The sequence below is a fragment of the Diaphorina citri genome, unplaced genomic scaffold, assembly GCF_000475195.1.
Source record: "Diaphorina citri unplaced genomic scaffold, Diaci psyllid genome assembly version 1.1 scaffold444, whole genome shotgun sequence".
Lineage (NCBI taxonomy): Eukaryota > Metazoa > Arthropoda > Insecta > Hemiptera > Psyllidae > Diaphorina > Diaphorina citri.
In genome coordinates, this window is record NW_007377879.1 from 246079 (window position 1) to 270932 (window position 24854).

At 39.3% G+C, this 24854-nt stretch overlaps 1 protein-coding gene across 1 annotated transcript; it reads right to left on the bottom strand.

The window, feature by feature from the left end:
• Positions 1-1959: 1959 nt before the first annotated feature.
• On the bottom strand, positions 1960-23805 carry LOC103508891 (glucose dehydrogenase [FAD, quinone]-like). The gene is made up of 5 exons (XM_026823372.1): positions 23613-23805; positions 23355-23499; positions 22594-22821; positions 3124-3347; positions 1960-2626 (listed from the first exon to the last, which is right to left on the bottom strand). The coding sequence occupies exons 2-5, from the start codon at positions 23383-23385 to the stop codon at positions 2468-2470; spliced, it is 642 nt and encodes a 213-aa protein (XP_026679173.1). The 5' UTR covers positions 23386-23499; positions 23613-23805; the 3' UTR covers positions 1960-2467.
• Between the last annotated feature and the right edge of the window lie 1049 nt (positions 23806-24854).

A 24854-nucleotide genomic window follows, 5' to 3' on the forward strand; every position in this document is an offset into this window, starting at 1 on the left:
TGATCCATGGTGAATTCATACACCCAAAGTGCTCTTGCCGCTGGCTACTGAAACTGAACTACTAGCAGTTTTATTAACATCTCTAGGACACCACATGGTCCATACCACATACTCGTGGTAATTTCGGGGTTTAAATTCCACCCGTTGATATTTCAATTAAATTGATGGAATATTCTAATTCTAACAGAAAATAATCTAGAAGAGCCATTAAGCTTTATGAATTATCCTTGGCATTATCGCTAAGACCTCAGAAACTTTAGAGACTCGTGGCTAGTGGCTGTATTACAACTAATCGCTAATCGCTACTGTAAAGTGATGAACAAACAAACAAATTAGGATGCCATTAAGTCTCAGTAGCTAATAGTAATAAGCCAGCGGCGATTTTATGGATAGAGGCTTTTAAAATTTACAATTTTATTTTATTTAGGTACCTACAATTTTACGATGTTTACCTACAAGTTTATTGTATTCATGTAGGTACCACCTAGCTAGAACTTTGCTGTGTTCACCTACAGTGTTATTGCATTTATCTATAGACTTGTAGACTTATACCTTATACCTACACTTTTATTGTGTTGAAAATCGAGACTTAATTAGGGAACTAATGTTTGGTTTAAGATGTTTAATGTTTAATTACCCATTGGACTTGGATGAGTAATTAATTTTCTTTGAATCAGTGTCGGGTCAAGAGATTTTCAAATGGGGAAACCTCAGTTGTAGGTATTTCGTTTATGGATAGAGGCTTTTAAAATTTACAATTTTATTTTATTTAGGTACCTACAATTTTACGATGTTTACCTACAAGTTTATTGTATTTATGTAGGTACCACCTAGCTAGAATTTTGCTATGTTCACCTACAGTGTTATTGCATTTATCTATAGACTTGTAGACTTATACCTTATACCTACACTTTTACTGTGTTATAAATCGAGACTTAATTAGGGAACTCATGTTTGGTTTAAGATGTTTAATGGTTAATTACCTTTTGGACTTGGATGAGTAATTAATTTTCTTTGAACCAGTGTCGTATAGTGATATTTTCAAAAAGGGGAAGCTACATAGAAACACCCTACTATCACGTCACGTGAGCTCACGTTACGTGATAGTGTGTTTCTACCCTAAGGTGCATTTGCCTGACGATTCCGATGGCGCACCATCTTGGGTTTCCTATGGTTTAGTACAGGCGCTACCACGCCAAAAGGTTGGAAACGAGCTTCAGAAGAGGGGAAATTTCGAAAGGATCTGCTGGTGGATTTAGAATCCAGGTTGTTATTTTCGGGTTGTTCTTGTTATACCTTCCCATATTACCTGCTAATGTGATATCCAGGTTGTTATACCTTCCCATGCCTTTTTACATTTTACATCAGTGCTTGCTACATGCCAAGTCCAATTTAGCTAACTATATGAAACATAGTGACATCTGACATAGGTACATTCTCATGACACCAGATGGAAAATGGAAAAATGAATTTAGATCTCAATGTTTACGTCTTACCAAAAATCAAAATGGACCAAATTTTCTGATGTCACAAATTTATAAATAAATTACCTGCTAATGCGGCCGGAGAAAGCCGGCAGCACACGATTATCCGGATTCTCATCCATCCGGATACTGACCACGCGCAACGTTGCCTTCAGTGATCCATGCATTCAACGTGCTATCGCTGTGCGCCGCTGGCTAAACATCTTGTTGGCACGGAAAACTTTTCACTTTTTCAGCCTTTTCGGATCAACCCGAAGTTTCGGATTCTATCGCCCCTGGCTAGTTTTCGGATCTTTCAGCCTTTTCGGATTCTATCGCCCCTGGCTAGTGGCTAAACATCTCAGCACGAAATTGTTCACTTTTTCAGCCTTCTCGGATCAACCCGAAGTTTCAGATTCTATCGCCGCTGCTGGCTAAACATCTCAGCACGAAATCGTTCACTTTTTCAGCCTTTTCGGATCAACCTGAAGGCCGGAGAAAGCCGGCAGCACACGATTATCCGGATTCTCATCCATCCGGATACTGACCACGCGCAACGTTGCCTTCAGTGATCCATGGGCAACTGGAGCATTCAACGTGCTATCGCTGTGCGCCGCTGGCTAAACATCTTGTTGGCACGGAAACTTTTCACTTTTTCAGCCTTTTCGGATTCTATCGCCCCTGGCTAGTGGCTAAACATCTCAGCACGAAATTGTTCACTTTTTCAGCCTTTTCGGATCAACCCGAAGTTTCGGATTCTATCGCCGCTGCTGGCTAAACATCTCAGCACGAAATCGTTCACTTTTTCAGCCTTTTTGGGTCAACTTTCGATCGGTTTGGGACCGTCTTCAAGAGTCGAACGTAGGTGTGTAGCCTGGTAGCCAGTCCTCTTTGATCATGTCTACTCCCTTCTCTCCAAGAGCGTCTACCAACCAATCTAACTAGACTGGCGAAATTTTTCAGTTTTTCAGCCTTTTTGGATCAACTTTCGATGGGATCCCTCTTCAAAAGTCGAACGTAGGTGTATAGCCTGGTAGCCAGTCTTCCTTGATCATGTCTGCTCCCTTCTCTCCAATCATGTAGGTGGGTGCTACGGTATGCCCTCCCGGTAGAACGGGCATTATAGAGGCGTCTATAACACGTAGGCCTTGGATGCCGTAGACCTGTGGAAGAGAAGAAAATTGGATAGTTTTACGTTTACAGAGTTGAATGGTAGATATTGCCCTGGGTAATAATTTCTCGTTTTGTTTGTAATTTCTTGTATTCGTGTGCATTGAATTATAACCAATAAAGAGTGTAAATCAATAAATAATTATCATGAATTCTCTAGATTGTGGAGAAGAGCCTCTTCACAATATTTGTGGACATCAGATACCTAACTACTAACAACTAGATAAGCGCCTCCTTTACAGGCTCTTAGTCAACTGTGTAAGTGTAGGTATATTTTTTTATTTCCCTCTGATTATACCGTCACTGATCGCTATTCGATGAAAGAAGGTACAGAAAGAAGGCTGAGCGGCTGAGTGGACCCCATATTCCAAGCGCAGAGCCAAATCGGACCCCAGTGCTCAAGGAAGAATATTTTGACTGTATTTGACTTCAGTGTCTGATTTCCACTATCGTGGGAATTGGACTTGGACTAATAAGATCAGTCACTCACCCTCAGTCTCGGATCGACCACGGCGGTGCGGTCAGTTGCCGGTCCCATCTTGCACGTCCCGCACTGGTGATGTGTCTGCATGGTTAGATGCTTCACGCAACACACCCAATACTCGTCAGACCCGAAGGGTAAGTGCTTACATCCCGGAATGGGACGGTCCACCAGCTTGGAGCCAATGCTTTGGAACGGCTCGGTCTCGCTCATTCGGATGGCGAATTTGATTCCTGACAGCAGAAAATAAAGAGGTTTAGTGAGTTGTAGGACTCAGGGAACATCCCCTATGGTGCTCCTACAGTTCCCGATCGGTCCAGAAATCTAAGAATGCCTCTAGTCAGGGCCGTACTTAGAGGTCGCCCAGGGGCCGTTCCCTCCAGCTTCAAGCTTATTTTTCTTCTCCACTGTAGGCCAGTCTCTGAAAATTTGTACATATCACTGCTTGGACTCTCCGAAGCTATCTTTTTCCTAAACAGATAAAGTTTGTTCTAGGAACATTCGGCTTTCTCGTATCCTGTCCTACTTCTTTAATTTCGGGAAAGACTTGCGTTACTAAGATGTGTCCAAACATAATCGACTGGCCATCGATCGACGAGGTGAATCTATGCTGTCGAAGCAGTGTGGACGGTTCAGTCGACATCAATCGATGGCCGGTCGGTCTTGTCTAGAGAAATTTAGGAGACATGAAATGGATTTTTGCTTCCAAAATCACGAGACGAGAAATGGACGATACGGGACGAATGGTCGTTTCTCCTCCCGCCTCCTGATTAATTACAACTCGTAGGCGTACAGCTTAGAACTCATGACGTTCGACCGACACGCTTTATTACCACCCGTAGGCATACAGCCTAACACCTGTACTTTTCCTTTCACTTTGGAAACTTGGTTATCACTTTGGAAACTCGATTATCACTTTGGAAACTTGGAACCAGTAGGCAACCCGTAGGCATACAGCCTAACACCTGTACCTGTACTTTTCCTTTCACTTTGGAAACTTGAAACTTGATTATCTTAATATTCACCTTTTCTCAATAATTATTGGCGGAGTAATCATTTTGTTTACAATCTTCACCAGATAGCCGCTAGATATTACGTAATTGAAAGGTCACGACAAGAAAACTGAGGCGACCTTCACCTTGGAAGACGACTACCTACTTAGTGGGAATTTCGGCAATTTTAGGTTTTTTTTTTATGAGGATTGATAGAGTGAACTGTAACTGCTAAAGTCTTATCGTCCCGAAATCAAAGAGAGTAGGAAAACAGGATAGTAGAAAGCCAGCCGTTCCGAGAACGAACATTATCCGTTCAGGATAAAATCCACCCCGGGCGGGAACCGAACCTGCGGCCCAGCGCTTCCAAGGCAGACGCGCTGCCAACCAAGCTAGCTAAGCTGGCAATTCCCTTTCGTGATCCATGATGAATTCATACACCCAAAGTGCTCTTGCCGCTGGCTACTGAAACTGAACTACTAGCAGTTTTATTAACATCTCTAGGACACCACATGGTTCATACCACATACTCGTGGTAATTTCGGGGTTTAAATTCCACCCGTTGATATTTCAATTAAATTGATGGAATATTCTAGTTCTAACAGAAAATAATCTAGAAGAGCCATTAAGCTTTATGAATCATCCTTGGCATTATCGCTAAGACCTCAGAAACTTTAGAGACTCGTGGCTAGTGGCTGTATTATAACTAAACGCTAATAGCTACTGTAAAGTGATGAACAAACAAACAAATTAGGATGCCATTAAGTCTCAGTAGCTAATAGTAATAATAATAAGCCAGCGGCGATGCAGCACTTTGAATGCACCAGTTCTTGATGGATCACTGAAGTTAGAGCCAGCGATAGCACATTTCTTGGTGGATCACTAAAGCCAGCGACGATAGCATGTCGAATGCACCAGTTCTTAATGTATCACTGAAGCCAACGGCGCTGCAATAGCACATTAAATGCTACAGTTCTTGATGGGTCACACTAAAGTCAGCGGCAATAGTACTTTGAATGCACCAGTTCTTGATGGATCACTAAAGTTAGAGCCAGCGCCAACAGTGAGGGCATTTTGAATGCACCAGTTTCCAACCAACCAGCGACAGCGGCGATAGCACCAGATCACTAAAGCCAACGTTACGCGTGGTTGGTATGCGAATAAGTGACCATCAGGACAATCGCGTGCTGGCTTTTCCCGACCTTACTCAGGCTGAGGTTGATATGAGTAGGCGGACGACCTGTTGTAGAATGGAAGTAAAACCCCTGTCCTTAAAATCCCTAGCACCCCAGCGGTTATACAGAATAGAATATACCTTGTTTATTCTGCTGGGATAGGACTGGAAAGTCCCTTTACCCCAGCAGTCTAACCATACAGTGACATTAAACCTAAAAAAGGTCAAGCATCAATCAAGGTTAGAATTGCCTGACACCTCAGCCACTTTATTTTTGTCTACTGAAAAAAAAAGGTCAGGAACAGTTTTTTTGGTCGTAAAATTCGTGAGCAAACCGGTTCTACGAGTATTTCACCGAATTGACCAGTGTAATAGCGGCGTCGTTGCGCGTGGTCAGTATCCGGATGGATGAGAATCCGGATAATCGTGTGCTGCCGGCTTTCTCCGGCCCCTCTCAGGATGGGTGAGGAGGTGTGAACCTTGTCGTAGAATAGAGGTTAAATCGCCGTCAGTAAAGAGTTTTAGCCAACACCTGAGAGCAGCCTAAGACGCGTTTCGTTCTTATTGGAACTCATCAGCTCTCAGGTCCTGGCCAAGAATTTGGAAGTGTTATTTATACTTCAGAGATGGAAATTGTGGAGAAACGAGAACCTGCGTTTCTATAAAAGATTTTATTTTAGTGTTGAGTGTTGTTGTGAGCGCCACAGAGTAAAGACCTTAGCATCAGTTATATGGTTACGTTAAACACCTAATATATAGAAAGGAAGTAAAAAGAAGAGGTTCCAAGTTCTAAGGCAATCGTAGATCAATCCGACAAGGCTGAAAACTTTTTCCAAGGAGATGCGTGAAAAGTGAGTGAGTAGTTCACTGAAAAGTGAACTACTCAGTCAGTGAGTTAGATATTAACTCCCTAGTCACTTCCGGAGGTGAAAAAGGATTCTGATTTAGGCCTTTCCCTTGGGATTCTAGGGAACAATTAGAACGGAATAATATTTCTAAAATCCTGTTTATAAGTAGGTGTATTATTTTGAAGGAATTATTTTGATGCTGCATTATTTTTTCATTTAATTTTCATCTACCCATTTTCATTTTTACCCATTAATTTTCATGCTACCATTTACTTACGTTTATTTTATTATTAATATTAATGATATTTTTATAGTTACCGAATACCGATAGGCAGGCAAATTTTTTAAGGCAATTGTAAATAGCATGTAAGATATTTGAAAGATTTAAAGGATGAAATTGGTAGGTATGTAGGTAATCTCTTTAGCATAGAAGAAAGTCGTAGGTTTTCTCTTAAAGTTCTAATATTTCTAAAATCCTGTTTATAAGTAGGTGTATTATTTTGAAGGAATTATTTTGATGCTGCATTATTTTTTCATTTAATTTTCATTTAGGTACCCATTTTCATTTTCACCCATTAATTTTCATGTTACCATTTACTTACGTTTATTTTATTATTAATATTAATGATATTTTTATAGTTACCGATAGGTAGGCAAATTTTTTAAGGCCATTGTTAATAGCATGTAAGATATTTGAAAGATTTAAAGGATGAAATTTGTAGGTGGGTTGGTAATCTCTTTAGTATATAGATTGTATAGAAGAAAGTCGTAGGTTTCCTCTTTCTTTCCTCTTAAAGTTCTGGCTGTAGTAAATAATTATTTATCTTTTAAATTTTCTGTAACTTTTGATCTTTGTTTTTCTTTTTTCTTTTTTCTTTTTTTTTTTCTTTTTTACTCTAGGTACCTATTTTGTACTTTCCTTTTCTATACTCCTCTTAATTTGATCTGCCTTTTTTATTTTGTCATTTAGACTGCCATATATTATTCTTCTTTACCCATGCTATATCTATGACTTTTTTTAGACTGTGATTGTTTTTACTCTAGTTATTTTTTTAATTTACAAAATTATTGTTCAAAGTCATAAAACTTGTACTCCTTTATTTTTCAATAAAATTCATCACCCATTTATACATATTACAAAAAATAATAAATTATAGCTCATTTTTCCACTGTTACTTTCGAAGTCAATTTGTTTTCCAGGCAGCAGTGTAACTCCCATAGAGAGAGAGAGAGAGAGAGAGAGAGAGAGAGAGAGTACCTCTATCTATACATCATATAGAAGAGAAACAGGTACCTATTTCTCATTTTCTAGTACCTTTTGAAAGAACAAAAAGAGCTCCAAAGTTTCAATATGATATTTAAAAGGAAAGGTTCGATAGGAAATTTCTCGTTAGACCTTGGACCGGATTGGACGGGGGCCCCGGGGGACCCTTTTTTCTCAAGAGAGTTCTAAAGATCACTGAACTATGTAAAGCACCTTGTAGGACTGTACTAACCTACTAACTGGAAGGTATTCCCAAGACCTAAGCTAAGAACTAGAAAGGGAGGAAAAATATATAAAATGTTAAGCACATTGCATAATCAAAATATTTACACGGCATTCATACAAATTGAGTGCTTGTGTTTTTACCTGTAAGGATTTTTATAGGTACCTATGTGAATTATAGCTCATTTTTCCACTGTTACTTTCGAAGTCAATTTGTTTTCCAGGCAGCAGTGTAACTCCCATAGAGAGAGAGAGAGAGAGATAGTACCTCTATACATATAGAAGAGAAACAGGTACCTATTTCTCATTTTCTAGTAGGTACCTTTTTAAAGAACAAACTGAGCTCCAAAGTTTCAATATGATATTCAAATCGGAAACTCCAAAGTTTCCGATTGGACCTTCGGGGGCCCCGGGGGACCCTTTTTTCTCAAGAGAGTTCTAAAGATCACTGAACTATGTAAAGCACCTGTAGGACTGTACTAACCTACTAACTGGAAGGTATTCCCAAGAGCTAAGCTAAGAACTAGAAAGGGAGGAAAAATATATAAAATGTTAAGCACATTGCATAATCAAAATATTTACACGGCATTCATACAAATTGAGTGCTTGTGTTTTTACCTGTAAGGATTTTTATCTAGGTACCTACCAAAATAAGAAAGAAATTCTTTGTGAAGTTGAGTTGACTTCAAAATATTCCTTCAAATTCAAAGTCACAGAAAATTAGCTTAAATCTGTTCATATCAGAATTCATGATCATAATATTACATACATTGAGCTTATGTAACTAATCTAAGAATGTTTTGTTTTTTTACTTATCTAAGAGAATGTTTTATTGTTTTTCATTAATTTATTTATTACCAAGGTTGTTTTTATTTCGAATTGCTTCATTGGTGTTTTTTTTTTATTTATTTGATGAAAAATAGTTTTTTTGTTTGAGGAGGGGGGGGGGGGCTTGCCTTGTTCCGGGTAAAAATCGGGAAATCCGTATTTTTTCACCATTTTGCTAGTTTGTACCGTATATGCCGAAAAAAAGTTGGCAACCCTAGTATGTATGTACCTATTCAAATTTGAAATATTGCAATTATTTTACCTTATATATATAAAAAAAAACGAACTCTAAAATTCACTTTGTCTGACTTTACCTTATAGCTGGGAACCCGGACATCAGAACTTCGCTTCAATATTTACCTTTAATTATTAGCTAATTTATTATTCAAACAACCTTGCACTGCACTTTGTTGATTTTCATCAAAGTTTTTCATTGAACAAATACCTACCTATGTAGGTACAATGTACATAGATACTATTCGTAGGAAGGTACCTACCTAAAATTACTTACTTGGTGTTTGTTTTAGTGCTTACTTTACTTACTTTTTGGTATTTTTTTTAGCTAATTAATATCACGTAGGTACTATTTACCAGTGACGTATCCTTAATGACACTACTTACACTTACCGAATAGAATAGTTTTTATTGTAAATAAAACCAAAAGGTATCTTACAAAGTCAATTCAACTTAATTCTAAATTAAACTTTAAATTACAACTAGGTATAATCGAATAAAATATAATATTCTATACTCATTCTACCTAACCACCTACAAAAGTTACACATTTAATACTTAGTTAATTTGGTATGTCATTAGGATATAAAAACAATGTGAAGAAACATAAAGTAGGTAATTATTAATCATTGAGAAATTCCGTTATGGAAAAGTATGCTTTTTCTATCAACATTTGTTTTACCTCAGCTTTGAATCTCAGGTAAGGTAAGTCTATCGCATTAGCAGGTAATTTATTTATAAATTTGTGACATCAGAAAATTTGGTCCATTTTGATTTTTGGTAAGACGTAAACATTGAGATCTAAATTCATTTTTCCATTTTCCATCTGGTGTCATGAGAATGTACCTATGTCAGATGTCACTATGTTTCATATAGTTAGCTAAATTGGACTTGGCATGTAGCAAGCACTGATGTAAAATGTAAAAAGGCATGGGAAGGTATAACAACCTGGATATCACATTAGCAGGTAATATGGGAAGGTATAACAAGAACAACCCGAAAATAACAACCTGGATTCTAAATCCACCAGCAGATCCTTTCGAAATTTCCCCTCTTCTGAAGCTCGTTTCCAACCTTTTGGCGTGGTAGCGCCTGTACTAAACCATAGGAAACCCAAGATGGTGCGCCATCGGAATCGTCAGGCAAATGCACCTTAGGGTAGAAACACACTATCACGTAACGTGAGCTCACGTGACGTGATAGTAGGGTGTTTCTATGTAGCTTCCCCTTTTTGAAAATATCACTATACGACACTGGTTCAAAGAAAATTAATTACTCATCCAAGTCCAAAAGGTAATTAACCATTAAACATCTTAAACCAAACATGAGTTCCCTAATTAAGTCTCGATTTATAACACAGTAAAAGTGTAGGTATAAGGTATAAGTCTACAAGTCTATAGATAAATGCAATAACACTGTAGGTGAACATAGCAAAATTCTAGCTAGGTGGTACCTACATAAATACAATAAACTTGTAGGTAAACATCGTAAAATTGTAGGTACCTAAATAAAATAAAATTGTAAATTTTAAAAGCCTCTATCCATAAAATTCCAATGACGATGGACGGTCAATCCCAGTGTCTCAAGATGACCGTGACCGATTCATGAGAGTGGTTTGGACCTACGGGGAAAATTCACGGGTGAACAAGGAAAAAAAACTAGAGAAACTGTGACGTTCGAACCTTGTCTGTTTACAATATAGTTCGCCTTAGGAGGGAAAGTCGAGTTTCGAGTTTTACCACCGTGGATTGTCTCAGGATTGAGTTCAATCCGAGGTTGACCTGGGTATTAAGCATAGGGAAATCCTCGTTCCATCTCAATCCCGAGTTGGTAAACCCCAGCATAACTAGGCTGGCTGGCAACTACTCTAACTAGGCTGGCTGGCAACTACTCTAACTAGGCTGGCTGTCCAGTCTGTCGACTCTTCATTCTCATAAAATTGACGAAACTGTACGCCATTTTGACGACTTGCAAGAAGAACACCCGACTCAGAATGATGGCGCCTCCGTAGAACTTGAGATGGTTGGGTCGCTGAACTACCCTGAGTAGCGACATTAGACCGCGCTTTGTATCGCTCGTACAGTGTTGCCAGTGACTAGAATTTATGGAGCGGCACACCATAGCGTTGCAGTCGTCCATCGTCTGTTGACACAGGACAAAGGGGCCAAACATCAAGTTTTTGAAGTTTAGAGAGATTCGTAGAAGCTTAACCCATCCTTTAGGGCTGTTTGCCTCTACACGTAAGCCTCGGAGTGGGCAATTTGTAGAGTTAAGCAAGTTGAGAGAGAACTGTAACTATGGAAAGGAGAAAGCCAGCCGTTCCCAAAAAAAAAAAAAAAAAACTTACCCTGTTGTTTGATTGCCCTTTTTTTAGTTTCTGCCCATGACCTATATCGAGTTTTCGTGATTTGTTTGCAAACTCTCTCTCTCTCTCTCTCTCTCTCTCTCTCTCTCTCTCTCTCTCTCTCTCTCTTTCTTTCTTTTTTTAAAGTGGCAGGATTCTCAAGATTGAGCTCTTCCACCCAACCACTGATTTGGAGCAAATATTAACATACAACGTGTAGACTGTAGGTAGATACTCACCTCTGAGCAGTTGTTGAGAAAGAAATACTGGAGACCCACCGTAATGAACTGGATCAGAAACTTGAACATTCTGGCTTTGGACAAAATGGATATCCTATCTGTCAGTTGATAGAGGCAGATACTGAACGCGATACAATTGCAGATAATGACTGGTAGGATGATAGGGGCGAACAAAGTCTGTACCTGGAAACGTGGAAACATAATTTTTTGAAGAGAAAACTGTAACTGCTAAGGTCTTATCGTCCCGAAATCGAAGAGAGAAGGAGAGGACAGGATAGAAAAAGCCAGCCGTTCCGAGAACGAATATTCTCCGTTCAGGATTAAGTCCACCCCGGGCGGGAATCGATCCCGCGGCTTAGCGCTTACAAGGCAGACATGCTGCCAACCAAGCTAGCTAGACTGGAAAAATAAGGATAATCGTATTTTCCTTTTGGGAATTGAGATGATTTCCCCTCTTCTGAAGCTCATTTCCCCGCTTGGGAAAATAAGGTAATTAGTTCAACCACTAGGTGGCGTGTCAGCGCCTGTACTAAACCATTGGAAATCCAAGATGGCGCATTCCCCACCATCGAATATCAAGAGTTCAGTTTCCCAAAAAGAAATCATTTCCGAATTCCCAAAAGAAAATAAACTGCCTTTCTATCATTGCACAACATGAAAACATGGTCTCTAACGATACAGTGCATTTTAGTGCCTTCAAAATAATACAGTCTTCACTTTGATTTGTTCAAGTTTGTTGTCTGAAACATTAATCGAATGAATTAGAGAATTGCCATGAATTCTAAGATTTTTATCTATTTTTTTAAAAACTTCATCAATTTCTTCAGACTCATTATTATTTTTAATATTTGCTCGACTAAGAGTATCTGCTATGTACATGTGTTTGCCTGGCACATGAATAACATTTAAATCATAACCCTGTAATTTTAACATCATTCTCTGTAGCACGTGGAAACATAATTTTTTGAAGAGAAAACTGTAACTGCTAAGGTCTTATCGTCCCGAAATCGAAGAGAGAAGGAGAGGACAGGATAGAAAAAGCCAGCCGTTCCGAGAACGAATATTCTCCGTTCAGGATTAAGTCCACCCCGGGCGGGAATCGATCCCGCGGCTTAGCGCTTACAAGGCAGACATGCTGCCAACCAAGCTAGCTAGACTGGAAAAATAAGGATAATCGTATTTTCCTTTTGGGAATTGAGATGATTTCCCCTCTTCTGAAGCTCATTTCCCCGCTTGGGAAAATAAGGTAATTAGTTCAACCACTAGGTGGCGTGTCAGCGCCTGTACTAAACCATTGGAAATCCAAGATGGCGCATTCCCCACCATCGAATATCAAGAGTTCAGTTTCCCAAAAAGAAATCATTTCCGAATTCCCAAAAGAAAATAAACTGCCTTTCTATCATTGCACAACATGAAAACATGGTCTCTAACGATACAGTGCATTTTAGTGCCTTCAAAATAATACATAGGTACAGAAAAAGCCCACTCTGAGATTTAGCTGTAGGGGCAACTGTCCCTAGGGTTGGGTTAAATTTATACGAAGCCAGTGCCTACAAAAAAACTTCGGATTCACTTTTGTCTTTTGTCAACAATGTTCCCACTTACTTTTTGCTGAAGTTGCATCATCTTTTGATGGAAATAAATGATCTGTCTCAGATAAAGTTTCTCATACTTTTGTTCAATCATCTTCTCAATCATTAGTCTATGTTTTAGACTTCTTTTTCTTGTGTTCAATCTAAAAAATCTCTTGTTCCGTATAGAAGAAAAGTACTCAATCCTATTCTTCTCCAGGTTTGTGTAGAAAAACCTGTGTCCATGAGAATCTCTTAGTTTGGTGCCGAGGTTTTCCACATGCTTGCAGAGAATGGTATATTGTCCTTCCATGAAGAATATGATGGTGGGGATCATCGTTGCTACAACTGTGAATCCAATGATGAATAGAAACGCAAGATAAAGCTCATACACCGTGATAGCCTCATAATAATAAGATTCCGTCTCGTCTATGAAAGGCACATTCAAATTTGACATTAAAATCCTCTCCGGGTGCTTCGTCCGATAGACATGGGCTTGAATTTCAAGCTCTTCTGAATTCAGAGGGGCCAATGTTTGTACCACAAGCCCTGACATCGACAGCGATACAAAGAGGAAGAACAAAACCATTACCTTCTTGGTTTTGGCGCGACCTTTTCGAACTTCGCTGTTGACAGTACATGAGTTTTCCATGAGGTTTGTCAGTTCGGTTATTTTCTCATATTGCAGATTGAAACAAAGGAGTTGAACGACCATCAGATCGACTGCTATATCTTCTAAAAATGTCTGGTAAAACTCCGGCAGATAGCGTGTCGCTCTGGTGCATGTACTCCAGGCATGACAGATCAGAAAGGTGCATATGATTGTATATTGAATCGTCATGTAGACATACTGGAATTTATCGCTGGATCCGCTGAAGTTAGATAATCCCAATTTTTCTAAAATTTCACAATGAAACCGAATGGAAGTCATCCCGGCTTTTTCCTAGAGGGTCCAGAGGGAAAATCGATTTATCCAGACATTGTTCTCCTTCTTTATGGACTTACATTCCGTGTCCGCAAATGTCACCAATATTAAATTTGGAGTCTCCAGTGATTTGAAACCATATTTCTGGACGTCACCAATATTAAATTTGGAGTCTCCAGTGATTTGAAACCAGATTTCTCTCTATCAACTTTTTTTTAACTTTAGTTTAGGTTTTGATTTTCAAGGTTTTTTTAAAGATATTATGCTCAAACAAAACTTCCTTTCAAACGGATTGGAATTTTGAAATAAAGATAAGTACACAGGCGTGCTTCCTGGAACTTGGCCTGGCGTACTGCCGTGCGCTCAGATAGACTGAATGGTTAGACACTTCTTGTTCCGAAATAGAAGCAAGTGATTCAAGTAGCCAACGGTTTATACCTTCCTCCACTTTTCAAGCTTCATTTCCAATGCCTTGTGAGTGAAATATTTTGATGTCCAACGATAATTACATTCACCTACTACTACGAACATTATAAATTATTCCCATTGTATAAACAAGAAAGTTAAACTTTGACTAAAACACAAAATATTCCAATAATCATGTTGTTCCATACAAAACGTAACTTTATTAAAGCAGTGGTGTGTCCTCTCATGGAAGATGGGGAAGCACCGCTTCCCTTCCTATTTAATTTTTTTTTCCTTTTCTCGTCTACAGACGGGGTCGTTTTTTTGTCAGGCCTCAACCAGCCCTAGGGTATCGCTTTTAGACTGACATTTGGTTTTGGCTACAAATTTTATGAGTGGATGCCCTTCGCACTCAACCTTTGCTGATTCACCAGCAATGGAAATTTAAGCTTGTCTACTCCCTTTTGCATACAAAACGTAACTTTATTAAAGCAGTGGTGTGTCCTCTCATGGAAGATGGGGAAGCACCGCTTCCCTTCCTATTTAATTTTTTTTGTTTCCATTGTGATATTCTTTTTCGGACTGAAATAGTCACTGAACTTCTTCAAGAGAGCCTCATGGGTGACTTGGTCTAGGTCAAGATTGAAAGATTTGAAAATATCTAATACCTCACCACCCATGTGATGTAACAACAAGGAAACTTTCCTTTTGTCATCTTCAGACTCGAGATTTGTGGCTCTCAGGAAAATTTTGTACTGCAATACCCATGAGTTCCATTCTACCTGGAGGTTATTTTGGAGGGTTTCAGATGTGATTTTGGGGGATTTAGGTACTCCCATAATATCTTTAACCGTTTGCATACACAAGAATGGATACTATCTAGGTAGTCAGTATAGCTGAAAGCAGCCATAAACTGCCCAAACGCGGTCAATACCGCATTTGCTTCGATGTCAATAAAGGACAAAAAGGAAAGTAAAAATATTGACTAAAGGATAAGGAGAGTAATAATAAGGACTAAAGGATAAGGATTAAGGAAAGTGAAAATAATGACTAAAGGATAAGGAGATTAATAATGACTAAAGGATTAAGGGAAGTGAAAATAATGACTAAAGGATAAGGAGATTAATAATGACTACCACGTTTCAGAATGACTGGGCTTGACATTGAAAGTTTGACTAAAAAACGACGATACTGGGCTTGACATTGAAAGTTTGACTAAAAAAACGACGATTCGACGATAGTGGGCTTGAGGCTTGACATTGATAATAATTTGACTAGAAAATGACGACACGAACACGACACGGAAACGACGATATTATGGCACGCGACACGAGGATTGGGATTCGAATTCGACTGACACCTGACACCATGTTATGTTCCTAGCAAATGAGTGAGACAGACACTGTATTTTAGTTTAACATAAAACAGAAGCACTTTATTTGAGGAACATTTAAAAGACATTAAAACACTTAAATAATTAAGACTAAAGGAAAAGGATTAAGGGAAGTGAAAATAATGACTAAAGGATAAGGAGAGTAATAATGACTAAAGGATAAGGAGAGTACGGTTTCTGAAGTCAAATTCCAACTATTCAAACCTATGACGTAGGCGTACCTAATACGTACATATTTATAACCATAATATATGACAGCTTAGAAGGTATCACGCCTTGTAAGCGCTAGGTCGCGGGTTCGGAATAAATATCTTGAGGCACCCTGTAATCTAGTGTCCAGTTTGTTTTTGTTTTACTCTTTTATTGGTACCAAATGACCGTTCTTTGAAGTTGTGTGCCCTGTAATACTTTCCAACTGTTATACCTAATGTTCTATAGTTCTATAATATTATTATCTAGCGTCTTCTCAGTTCTAATTACATAATGAGTGTCAAACTGTGAGCTCGCTCAACCGGTTAAATATCGATTTTTGTAGAATAGATAGAGGACACTCTCAGGAACGGGAAGAGAAAAAAAAGATAATTTTTGCGGTACAAACCAGCGCAAATAAAGTTATGGTGGATAGTGCAGCACTATCCAGCATAAATGAAGCACTATTTAATGACATGGTCAAAACAAGGAATAGCTTGAACCAGTAGCGCCTGACTTACCCGCGAATGCTGGGTTGATTCCCATCTGGGAACGAACCTTATCTCTTTATCCTAAATAGATAGGCTCGTTATCCTAAGGTTTGTTCACGGGAAGCTTTCTGGCTTTCTTCTAGCCTGTCCTTCTCTCCACGATTTCACGGGACGATAAGACCTCCATTGGAATTCGTAGAAGCTTATACCCATCCTTTAGGGCTGTTTGCCCCTACACCTAAACCTCTGACTGAGCTTTTTGAGTATGGCCATTATGGAGTTAAGCTGACGTTCCATTGGAGTTCACTCTAAGGATGTACATAATTACTTACGTAAAATATTGTAAATTGGCCCAAATAGTGGAAACTTTTTAAGCAATAGGAATAATTTCTATTGCTTAAAAAAAAATATTTTTTTAAGAATTACCTATTCTTTTTAATTATGTAATGTGTCCCAAATGATGGCCACTCATCAGATGAGGACACCCGGACACCTGGTCACTTCAGGTGCAATGAATCAGTCAGTCAGGTGGCCATTGGTCAGTTCCTCATGTCAGTTTCCGAACTGGTCACTAGTCAGTTGGTCTGTGGTCAGTCAGTCGCGTGCATTTCACCCGCAACCAACGTTGGTCTCAATATTATCGAATCGAGTATCGTAGAGACGAGTTTGTGAAATTTGACGTGATTTTCGAAAAAATCGAAGAAAAAAATCGACTAAATTGAAAATTCGATAGTTGATTAGTTTAGTAAAATTAGTTCGTTTCTCACATAATTTGCTAAATTTTTAATTAAATTTTAGTTCACATAAATTTTAGTTTATTAGTTCATTTACCTGGTTTGTACAAGGCTAAGGACATTGTCTAATACTTAGATCTAATAGATTGGCTACTTTTTTTTAGTGTAAGCAGTAGATAGATAACTTTGAATTAAATAAAAAAAAGTTCGTGAACAGTGAAGAAGCTTATGTAGGTATTGGTATTTTTCGTAGGTAAATTGTAGATACGGTTTCTACCTGAAATTAATTCACCTACAGTGTCAAATATTTAACTGGCTGTTTTCCAACTAAACTCAGAATTTTTCCTCTAAAAAAATAAATAAAAAACTTAAAAGGAATCAGCTCTTCTTAGTCTTTGGTGTATTTTTTAAGTAATTACAGCACCACTGTTTTGGATCGATTGTGCATTATTGGAAGCTTTCTCTGAATGTGATTCTGTCTCAGCCCTTTTCATTATCAACTCATAGGTAAGAATTTAGTTCTATAATATTATTATCTAGCGTCTTCTCAGTTCTAATTACATAATGAGTGTCAAACTGTGAGCTCGCTCAACCGGTTAAATATCAATTTTTACTTTCTATTACTTTCCTTATCCTATAGGAAGGAAAGAAATGTATTCGGGTCAAATTTTCGATGGTCAGTTTTTAGTATCAAAACACGTTTTGAGGTCCCTAGAGCCTAAATAGGTACAAAGTTTCAGGCATTGGTCCGTGTGTCTGTGTCTGTCTGTCTGTAAACAAAATATCTCGAGAACGGTAAGAGATAGAGAATTGAAATTTGGTATGCAGTTGTCAAATGTGACAAGGATGCGACACGAAACTTTTGGTTAAGGTCGGTGCAACGCTTGGCGGTATAGAGGACACTCTCAGGAACGGGAAGAGAACAAAAAGATAATTTTTGCGGTACAAACCAGCGCAAATAAAGTTATGATGGATAGTGCAGCACTATCCATCATAAATGAAGCACTATTTAATGACATGGTCAAAACAAGGAATAGGCCAACCTAGCTTGGACCAGTAGCGCCTGACTTACCCGCGTGTGCCGGGTTGATTCCCATCTGGGAACGAACCTTATCGGTTTATCCTAAATAGATAGGCTCGTTATCCTAAGGTTTGTTTACGGGAAGACTGGCTTTCTTTTAGCCTGTCCTTCTCTCCACGATTTTGATAATAATAATAATAATAATAATAATAATAATAATAATATAATAAAAAATGGTATGAACATCACACGACTTTCCGGGGCCTATTGGGAATTACTCCGATGTAATAGGTATTACGTATAATATTTTTTGGATGGTTTCAGGTGTGATTTTGGGGGGATCTAGGTACTCCCATAATATCTTTAACTGTTTGCATACACAAGTATGGGTACTAGCTAGGTAGTCAGTATAGCTGAAAGCAGCCATAAACTGCCCAAACGCGGTCAAAATACCGCTATTGCTTCGATGTCAATAAAGGACAAAAAGGAAAGTAAAAATAATGACTAAAGGATGAGGAGAGTAATAATAAGGACTAAAGGATAAGGAAAGTGAAAATAAGGACTAAAAGGATAAGGAAAGTGAAAATAAGGACTAAAGGATATAAGGAAAGTAAAAAAGGATGTTTATTTTAAATATTGACTTCGATTTTATGATTGGGTGTTCGATCGTGAAAATTAATGGTTAATGATCATCATGAGATCATCGTAGGTTGATTTTAGCTTCTGGGTGTTGTTCATAAAATAATAACATAAGATAAAATACTTGATAATACCTAGCTACCTAATAAATTCAGTGGAGTATTCTCCATGAAAGCTAGGGAAAGCACCGTTTCCCTTCCTTTCTATGGGTCTTCTTTCCCATACCCCCATCTCAGGGCCCAGTTCGTCTGTTCCCGTCGAGGTGAGCTCCCCTTGACCTGCGATCCACCTGTAGGAAAATAAAGATCAAGGTAAAATGGTCAAATCATTAAATTTAATAGAATTAGGTACACGCTCAAAAATAAAATACAGAATAATAAAATAAATGCAATCATCGTCAAATAAATATTTTCCTCAATCCGTTGTTCTCCCTCAGAACACAGATTCGACTTCAATTAAAATATTATAACCTTGACCGAATCAAAATCTTCAAAATCTGACTAGCCAGAATCAAAATCTGACGGTGATGTCATCGGCATAATATTAATCTAACAAGAAGTCACGGACACTGTTGTACCTACCTATAGTTAGCAAGATTTACTCCTAGATCCTGCAGTTACTCAACTTTAGAATCTGTTAGAATGCTAGATGGTCTAACCGGATCTAGCCATGATGAATTTATTAACACACCGGTAAATAATTACCTAGCTTGATAATGATGTCTTTCATTGGGTCATCGTCATAAGACTACAGAGTTTTAATTGTCTGTAAGGCCAAGGGGCAAAGGTTTATGGTCTGAATATGGCCGTGCCGAAACATTTTGAAGCGACAAAACTGCTACTTTATTGGACTCCGATTCCCACCATAATGCAATAGTGCACGTTACAATAGTCTGTCATAAGCAGACTGATGCTATAAAAAACAAACAACAAAAGGCCATCAACTAACAGAGTATCAATAGCTAATGACCCTAAGATATTGACGAGAAAAAAAAAAACTACTGTTAATTCCCTTAATGGCTTTTTTAAACCTTTTTTTTCAAAGATTTATAAAACCCCATGTCCAATTGGAAAGGTCAAGTCTTTAGGCCACTGTACCAAGTACAATAATACTATAGTAAATGGCACGGGTGGGCAATTGGCAAGTCCTTAAAATTGGTAAATTTTTGTCACTTCCTAAACAAAGTCTATCAAATTTTCATTTTGTCAGCCTAGTGTCTTCTGAGCTGTTTAGACTGCTGGGGTAAAGGGACTTTTTAGTCTCATTCGAGCAGGATAAACAAGGTATATTCTATTCTATTCTATTCTACTTTATTGGACTCCGATTCCCACCATTATGCAATAGTGCATGTTACAATAGTCTGTCATAAGCAGACTGATGCTATAAAAAACAAACAACAAAAGGCCATCAAACTAACGGAGTATCAATAGCTAATGACCGAATGACCGTTAGATATTGACGAGAAAAAAACTACTGTTAACTCCCTTAATGGCTTTTTTTAAACCTTTTTTTTTCAAAGATTTATAAAACCCCGTGTCCAATTGGAAAGGTCAAGTCTTTAGGCCACTGTACCAAGTACCATAATACTACTCGTATAATAAAGGGCACGGGTTGGCGATTGGCAAGTCCTCAAAATTGGTAAATTTTTGTCACTTCCTAAACAAAGTAGTCTATCAAATTTTCATTTTGTCAGCCTAGTGCCTTCTGATAAGGCTTATCCTAAACAAATAAGGTTCGTTCTCGGAACAGCTGGTCTTCTCGTATCCTGCTCTTCTACATATAGGATAGGATAGGTCAGGATTTTATTTGTTTTATTCTTTAGAACAATTCTATCTCGAGAATCAATTCAGTTCAATCTTTTTATTCTCTCTTCGATATCGGGATGATAGGACCTCCCCTTATGAAACCTCTTAAAGAAGAAGAAGAAGAAGAAGAAGAAGAAGAAGAAGAAGAAGAAGAAGAAGAAAAAGTGAAGAGTTGTGGATACGGGTAGTATCCACAACTCTTCCATTAGAAGCGTGGGCGAAATCAACCGACCCTGTACCAAAGAGATTGTGACACCATAAAAAAATTATAGGTATGTATAAAAAAAATCTTATGCGGACAATATAATATTATCAAACACACATCATCTGCGTGTCCTTCATCGATGAAATTTACGTATACAAGAAGACGACAATGACCAAGTAAGCCAAGTCCAAGCTGTGATTACTAATAAGTAAGCAGTGCTGCAGTGATGACCAAGTAAACCAAATCCAAAAAACCTGATAAGAAGAAGAAGAAGAAGAAGAAGAAGAAGAAGAAGAAGAAGAAGAAGAAGAAGAAGAAGAAGAAGAAGAAAAAAAAGTGAAGAGTTGTGGATACGGGTAGTATCCACAACTCTTCCATTAGAAGCGTGGACGAAATCAACCGACCCTGTGCCAAAGAGATTGTGACACCATAAAAAAATTATAGGTACGTATAGAAAAAATCTTATGCGGACAATATAATATTATCAAACACACATCATCTGCGTGTCCTTCATCCATGAAATTTACAAGAAGACGACAATGACCAAGTAAGCCAAGTCCAAGCTGTGATTACTAAGTAAGCAGTGCTGCAGTGATGACCAAGTAAACCAAATCCAAGAAACCTGATAACTAGAGAGATGTTGCTGAACCAAACCTGACCATTCTCAATGTCGTAGAGCCGAATTTCGCCCGAAGACAAGACTGTCCAGGACTAGCAAGTACTCGTGTCGAGGATAAAGCGCCGCTATTACACCGGTCAATTCGGTGAAATACTCGTAGAACCGGTTTACTCACGAATTTTACCACCAAAAAAACTGTTCCTAACCTTTTTTTTTTTCAGTAGACAAAAATAAAGTGGCTGAGGTGTAAGGCAATGCTATCCTTGTAGATAAAACTGTTCCTGACCTTTTGTTCGATGGACAAAAACTCAAAGTGACTGAGGTGTCAGGCAACTCTAACCTTAAGTGATGCTTGACCTTTTCTGGGTTTAATGTCACTGTATGGTTAGACTGGTAAAGGGACTTTTCAATCCTATCCCAGCAGAATAAACAAGGTACCTATATTCTATTTTATATAACCGCTAGGGGTGCTAGGTATTTTAAGGACAGGGGTTTTACGTTCCATTCTACAACAGGTCGTCCGCCTACTCCCATTAACCTTAGGCCAGCCACTCACTATCAGGTAGACCTGATCAAGTCTACCTGATACCTGATAATGAGTGGCTGGCCGTAGGTACCTAGCTTGAGTGGGGCAAGGAAAAGCCAGCACGCGATTGTCCAGATGGTCACCCATTCGCATACCAACCACGCGTAACGTTGGCTTTAGTGATCTGGTGCTATCGCCGCTGTCGCTGGTTGGTTGGGAACTTGTGCATTCAAAATGTCCTCACTATTGGCGCTGGCTCTAACTTTAGTGATCCATCAAGAACTGGTGCATTCAAAGTACTATTGTCGCTGGCTTTAGTGTGACCCAATGACCCATCAAGAACTGTAGCATTTGAGGAAGGAAGGAATTTTAATTGTGTTAAGCATAAATGCTTGTCACAAATGTCGTTCCCCGCTTAATATACTACGCTAAATTTTATGACATGACTTGGACTCGAACCACCAACCTCCAGATTCAAAGTCCACCGTGCTAACCACTGCACCACTGAGGTTGGTGAACTGTAGCATTTAATGTGCTATTGCAGTCTAAACAGATAAAGTTTGTTCTAGGAACATTCGGCTTTCTCGTATCCTGTCCTACTTCTTTAATTTCGGGAAAGACTTGCGTTACTAAGATGTGTCCAAACATAATCGACTGGCCATCGATCGACGAGGTGAATCTATGCTGTCGAAGCAGTGTGGACGGTTCAGTCGACATCAATCGATGGCCGGTCGGCTATGTGGACACACCTTTACAGTTCTCTCTATCAAGCCTCTTAAACTAGTGGCGACGCGACGCGAAGTTCCCTTACCTTCGACGATTCTCAGGACATCGATTTCCTTTTCGAAAAAGTTCGGATCGATCAGGGGTGGCGCCCAGGGGTTTTTAGAGGCGAGTCGGACTTTGCCGCGACTTTCGGGATACATGGTGATGATCCAGACGGACCAGGAGTCCTTATTTATGACGTCACGGTATACCTCCTTGTATATGTCGTCGGGCACTCCCATCGTCTTTCGGAGGAAACTGATTTCTGCCTCGCCTGCGAAAATGGAAAAGAATTGTCTCAATCTATGAACATGCATAATGTACGCTTTAACATAATGATGTCCTTCGTACCGAGTCCGGTTCAGGGATTAGATTTTGGTGTACACAAGTAAACAGGTATTAGTTTAAGTATAGGAAAAGGGAGTCCACCCCCTCCTTTTCATCGGTTTGTTGGGCACTCTAGGATGTTAGGTTCTTTTTGCGAGCCACTCACTATCAGGTCTATCTGATGGTGTGTGTGTGTGTGTGTGTGTGCCCATCAGCTATCAGGTAGACCTGAGACGCGGACCTTTTCAGTTGTACATCTCAGGTCTACCTGATAGTGAGTGGGTGATCTATTACCTCTAACGTCTACCTGATGGTGAGTGGATAGTGAGTGGCTGGTCTATCAGACAGTCTGAGACCTTGTTTAGACTGCTGGGGTAAAGGGACTTTTTAGTCTCATTCGAGAAGGATAAACAAGGTATATTCTAACTCTTGACGTCCGCGCACCTCCCGGCACACTTGATTCTGAGCGTGAGTTCTTACCTTCCGTGGCAAAGGAAGCTGGTATGAACATAATCTCCACATCGGCACCATCACTATCACCACCAGGCACCAGGGCGCGTCTCCGTCGGCCATTCTCATCCACGTTGCCAAACGTTGCATTGCTCTCCTTGCACAGGCGCAGATGGTTGAACGTGTTGATGCAGTCTACAGTGTTGCTGGAGTCTGGGCGCGTCTCCGTCGGCCATTCTCATCCACGTTGCCAAACGTTGCATTGCTCTCCTTGCACAGGCGCAGATGGTTGAACGTGTTGATACAGTCTACAGTGTTGCTGGAGTCCCGTTTCCGAATGCGGTTGTCGTTGCCGGAGAAAATGGCGTCGTTGGCCGTCGGGATGTCGGCCGGGCCTGCTTGTTTGTAGCCGTTGTATTTGGTTTTGAAGAAGGCCAGGCCGTCTGTTCCCGTCGAGGTGAGCTCCCCTTGACCTGCGATCCACCTGTAGGAAAATAAAGATCAAGGTAAAATGGTCAAATCATTAAAAAGAATTAGGTAAACGCTCAAAAATAAAATACATAATGAGGAGAAACGACCATTCGTCCCGTATCGTCCATTTCTCGTCTCGTGATTTTGGAAGCAAAAATCCATTTCATGTCTCCTAAATTTCTCTAGACAAGAGGAGAAATGTCTAATCCCGTCAGGGCGGGGTAGTGCATTACTATGTAGGTAATTGAAAGGAAAAGTGGAGGGATAAGGTTGTGGAAGAATTCAGAGGTTTAGACCCTTTCGAGAGAAAGAAGGACTTTCACTTGAGAGTCTATTTACTAGGTAGTTGCAATCGTTACTTAGGACTACTTAAAGCAGCATCCACACTATTGTCGATCGACATTGCCTACGTCCACACCACCTTTCTTTTCCTTCCACAAAATCCCTTTAATCTTACCTACTTTTACTTTGTTTAAGGCGGGATTGAGCCATTCCACGCTACCTAAAGGCGCGACTACCCTTCCAATGTGCGGCAGGCCTAACAAGAGCCAAGACTGTCCATTCTTGGCTCGGATCGGAACAGCGTGTTTCCCAGCATCATGCTCAAGCATATACATTAAATTAATACCTACCTACATAAGTATATAATTAAATACATGACATTAACATTACATTACCTACCTACCTACCTAGTAAACCAGATATGATCAATTTTTGATCGCTAAAATCACCATAAGAAATACACAGGGTGCAGAGACTGCGTGAGAGAAAACTTTTCCTCGCTCGCTTGATATTTGAGTTTCGTTTATGTTTTTAGTTTGATAACTATACAGCTAACAGGGAGCGCGCAGCGCGACCGTATTCAAGTTCGGCCATGCCTTTTCTACCAAGTTTGGCCATGCCTCGGGATGAACTAGCGGTATTCCGGAGCGAAGCGACGGAATTCAGCTAGTAATAAAATAAATGCAATCATCGTCAAATAAATATTTTCCTCAATCCGTTGTTCTCTCTCAGAACACAGATTCGACTTCAATTAAAATATTATAACCTTGACCGAAT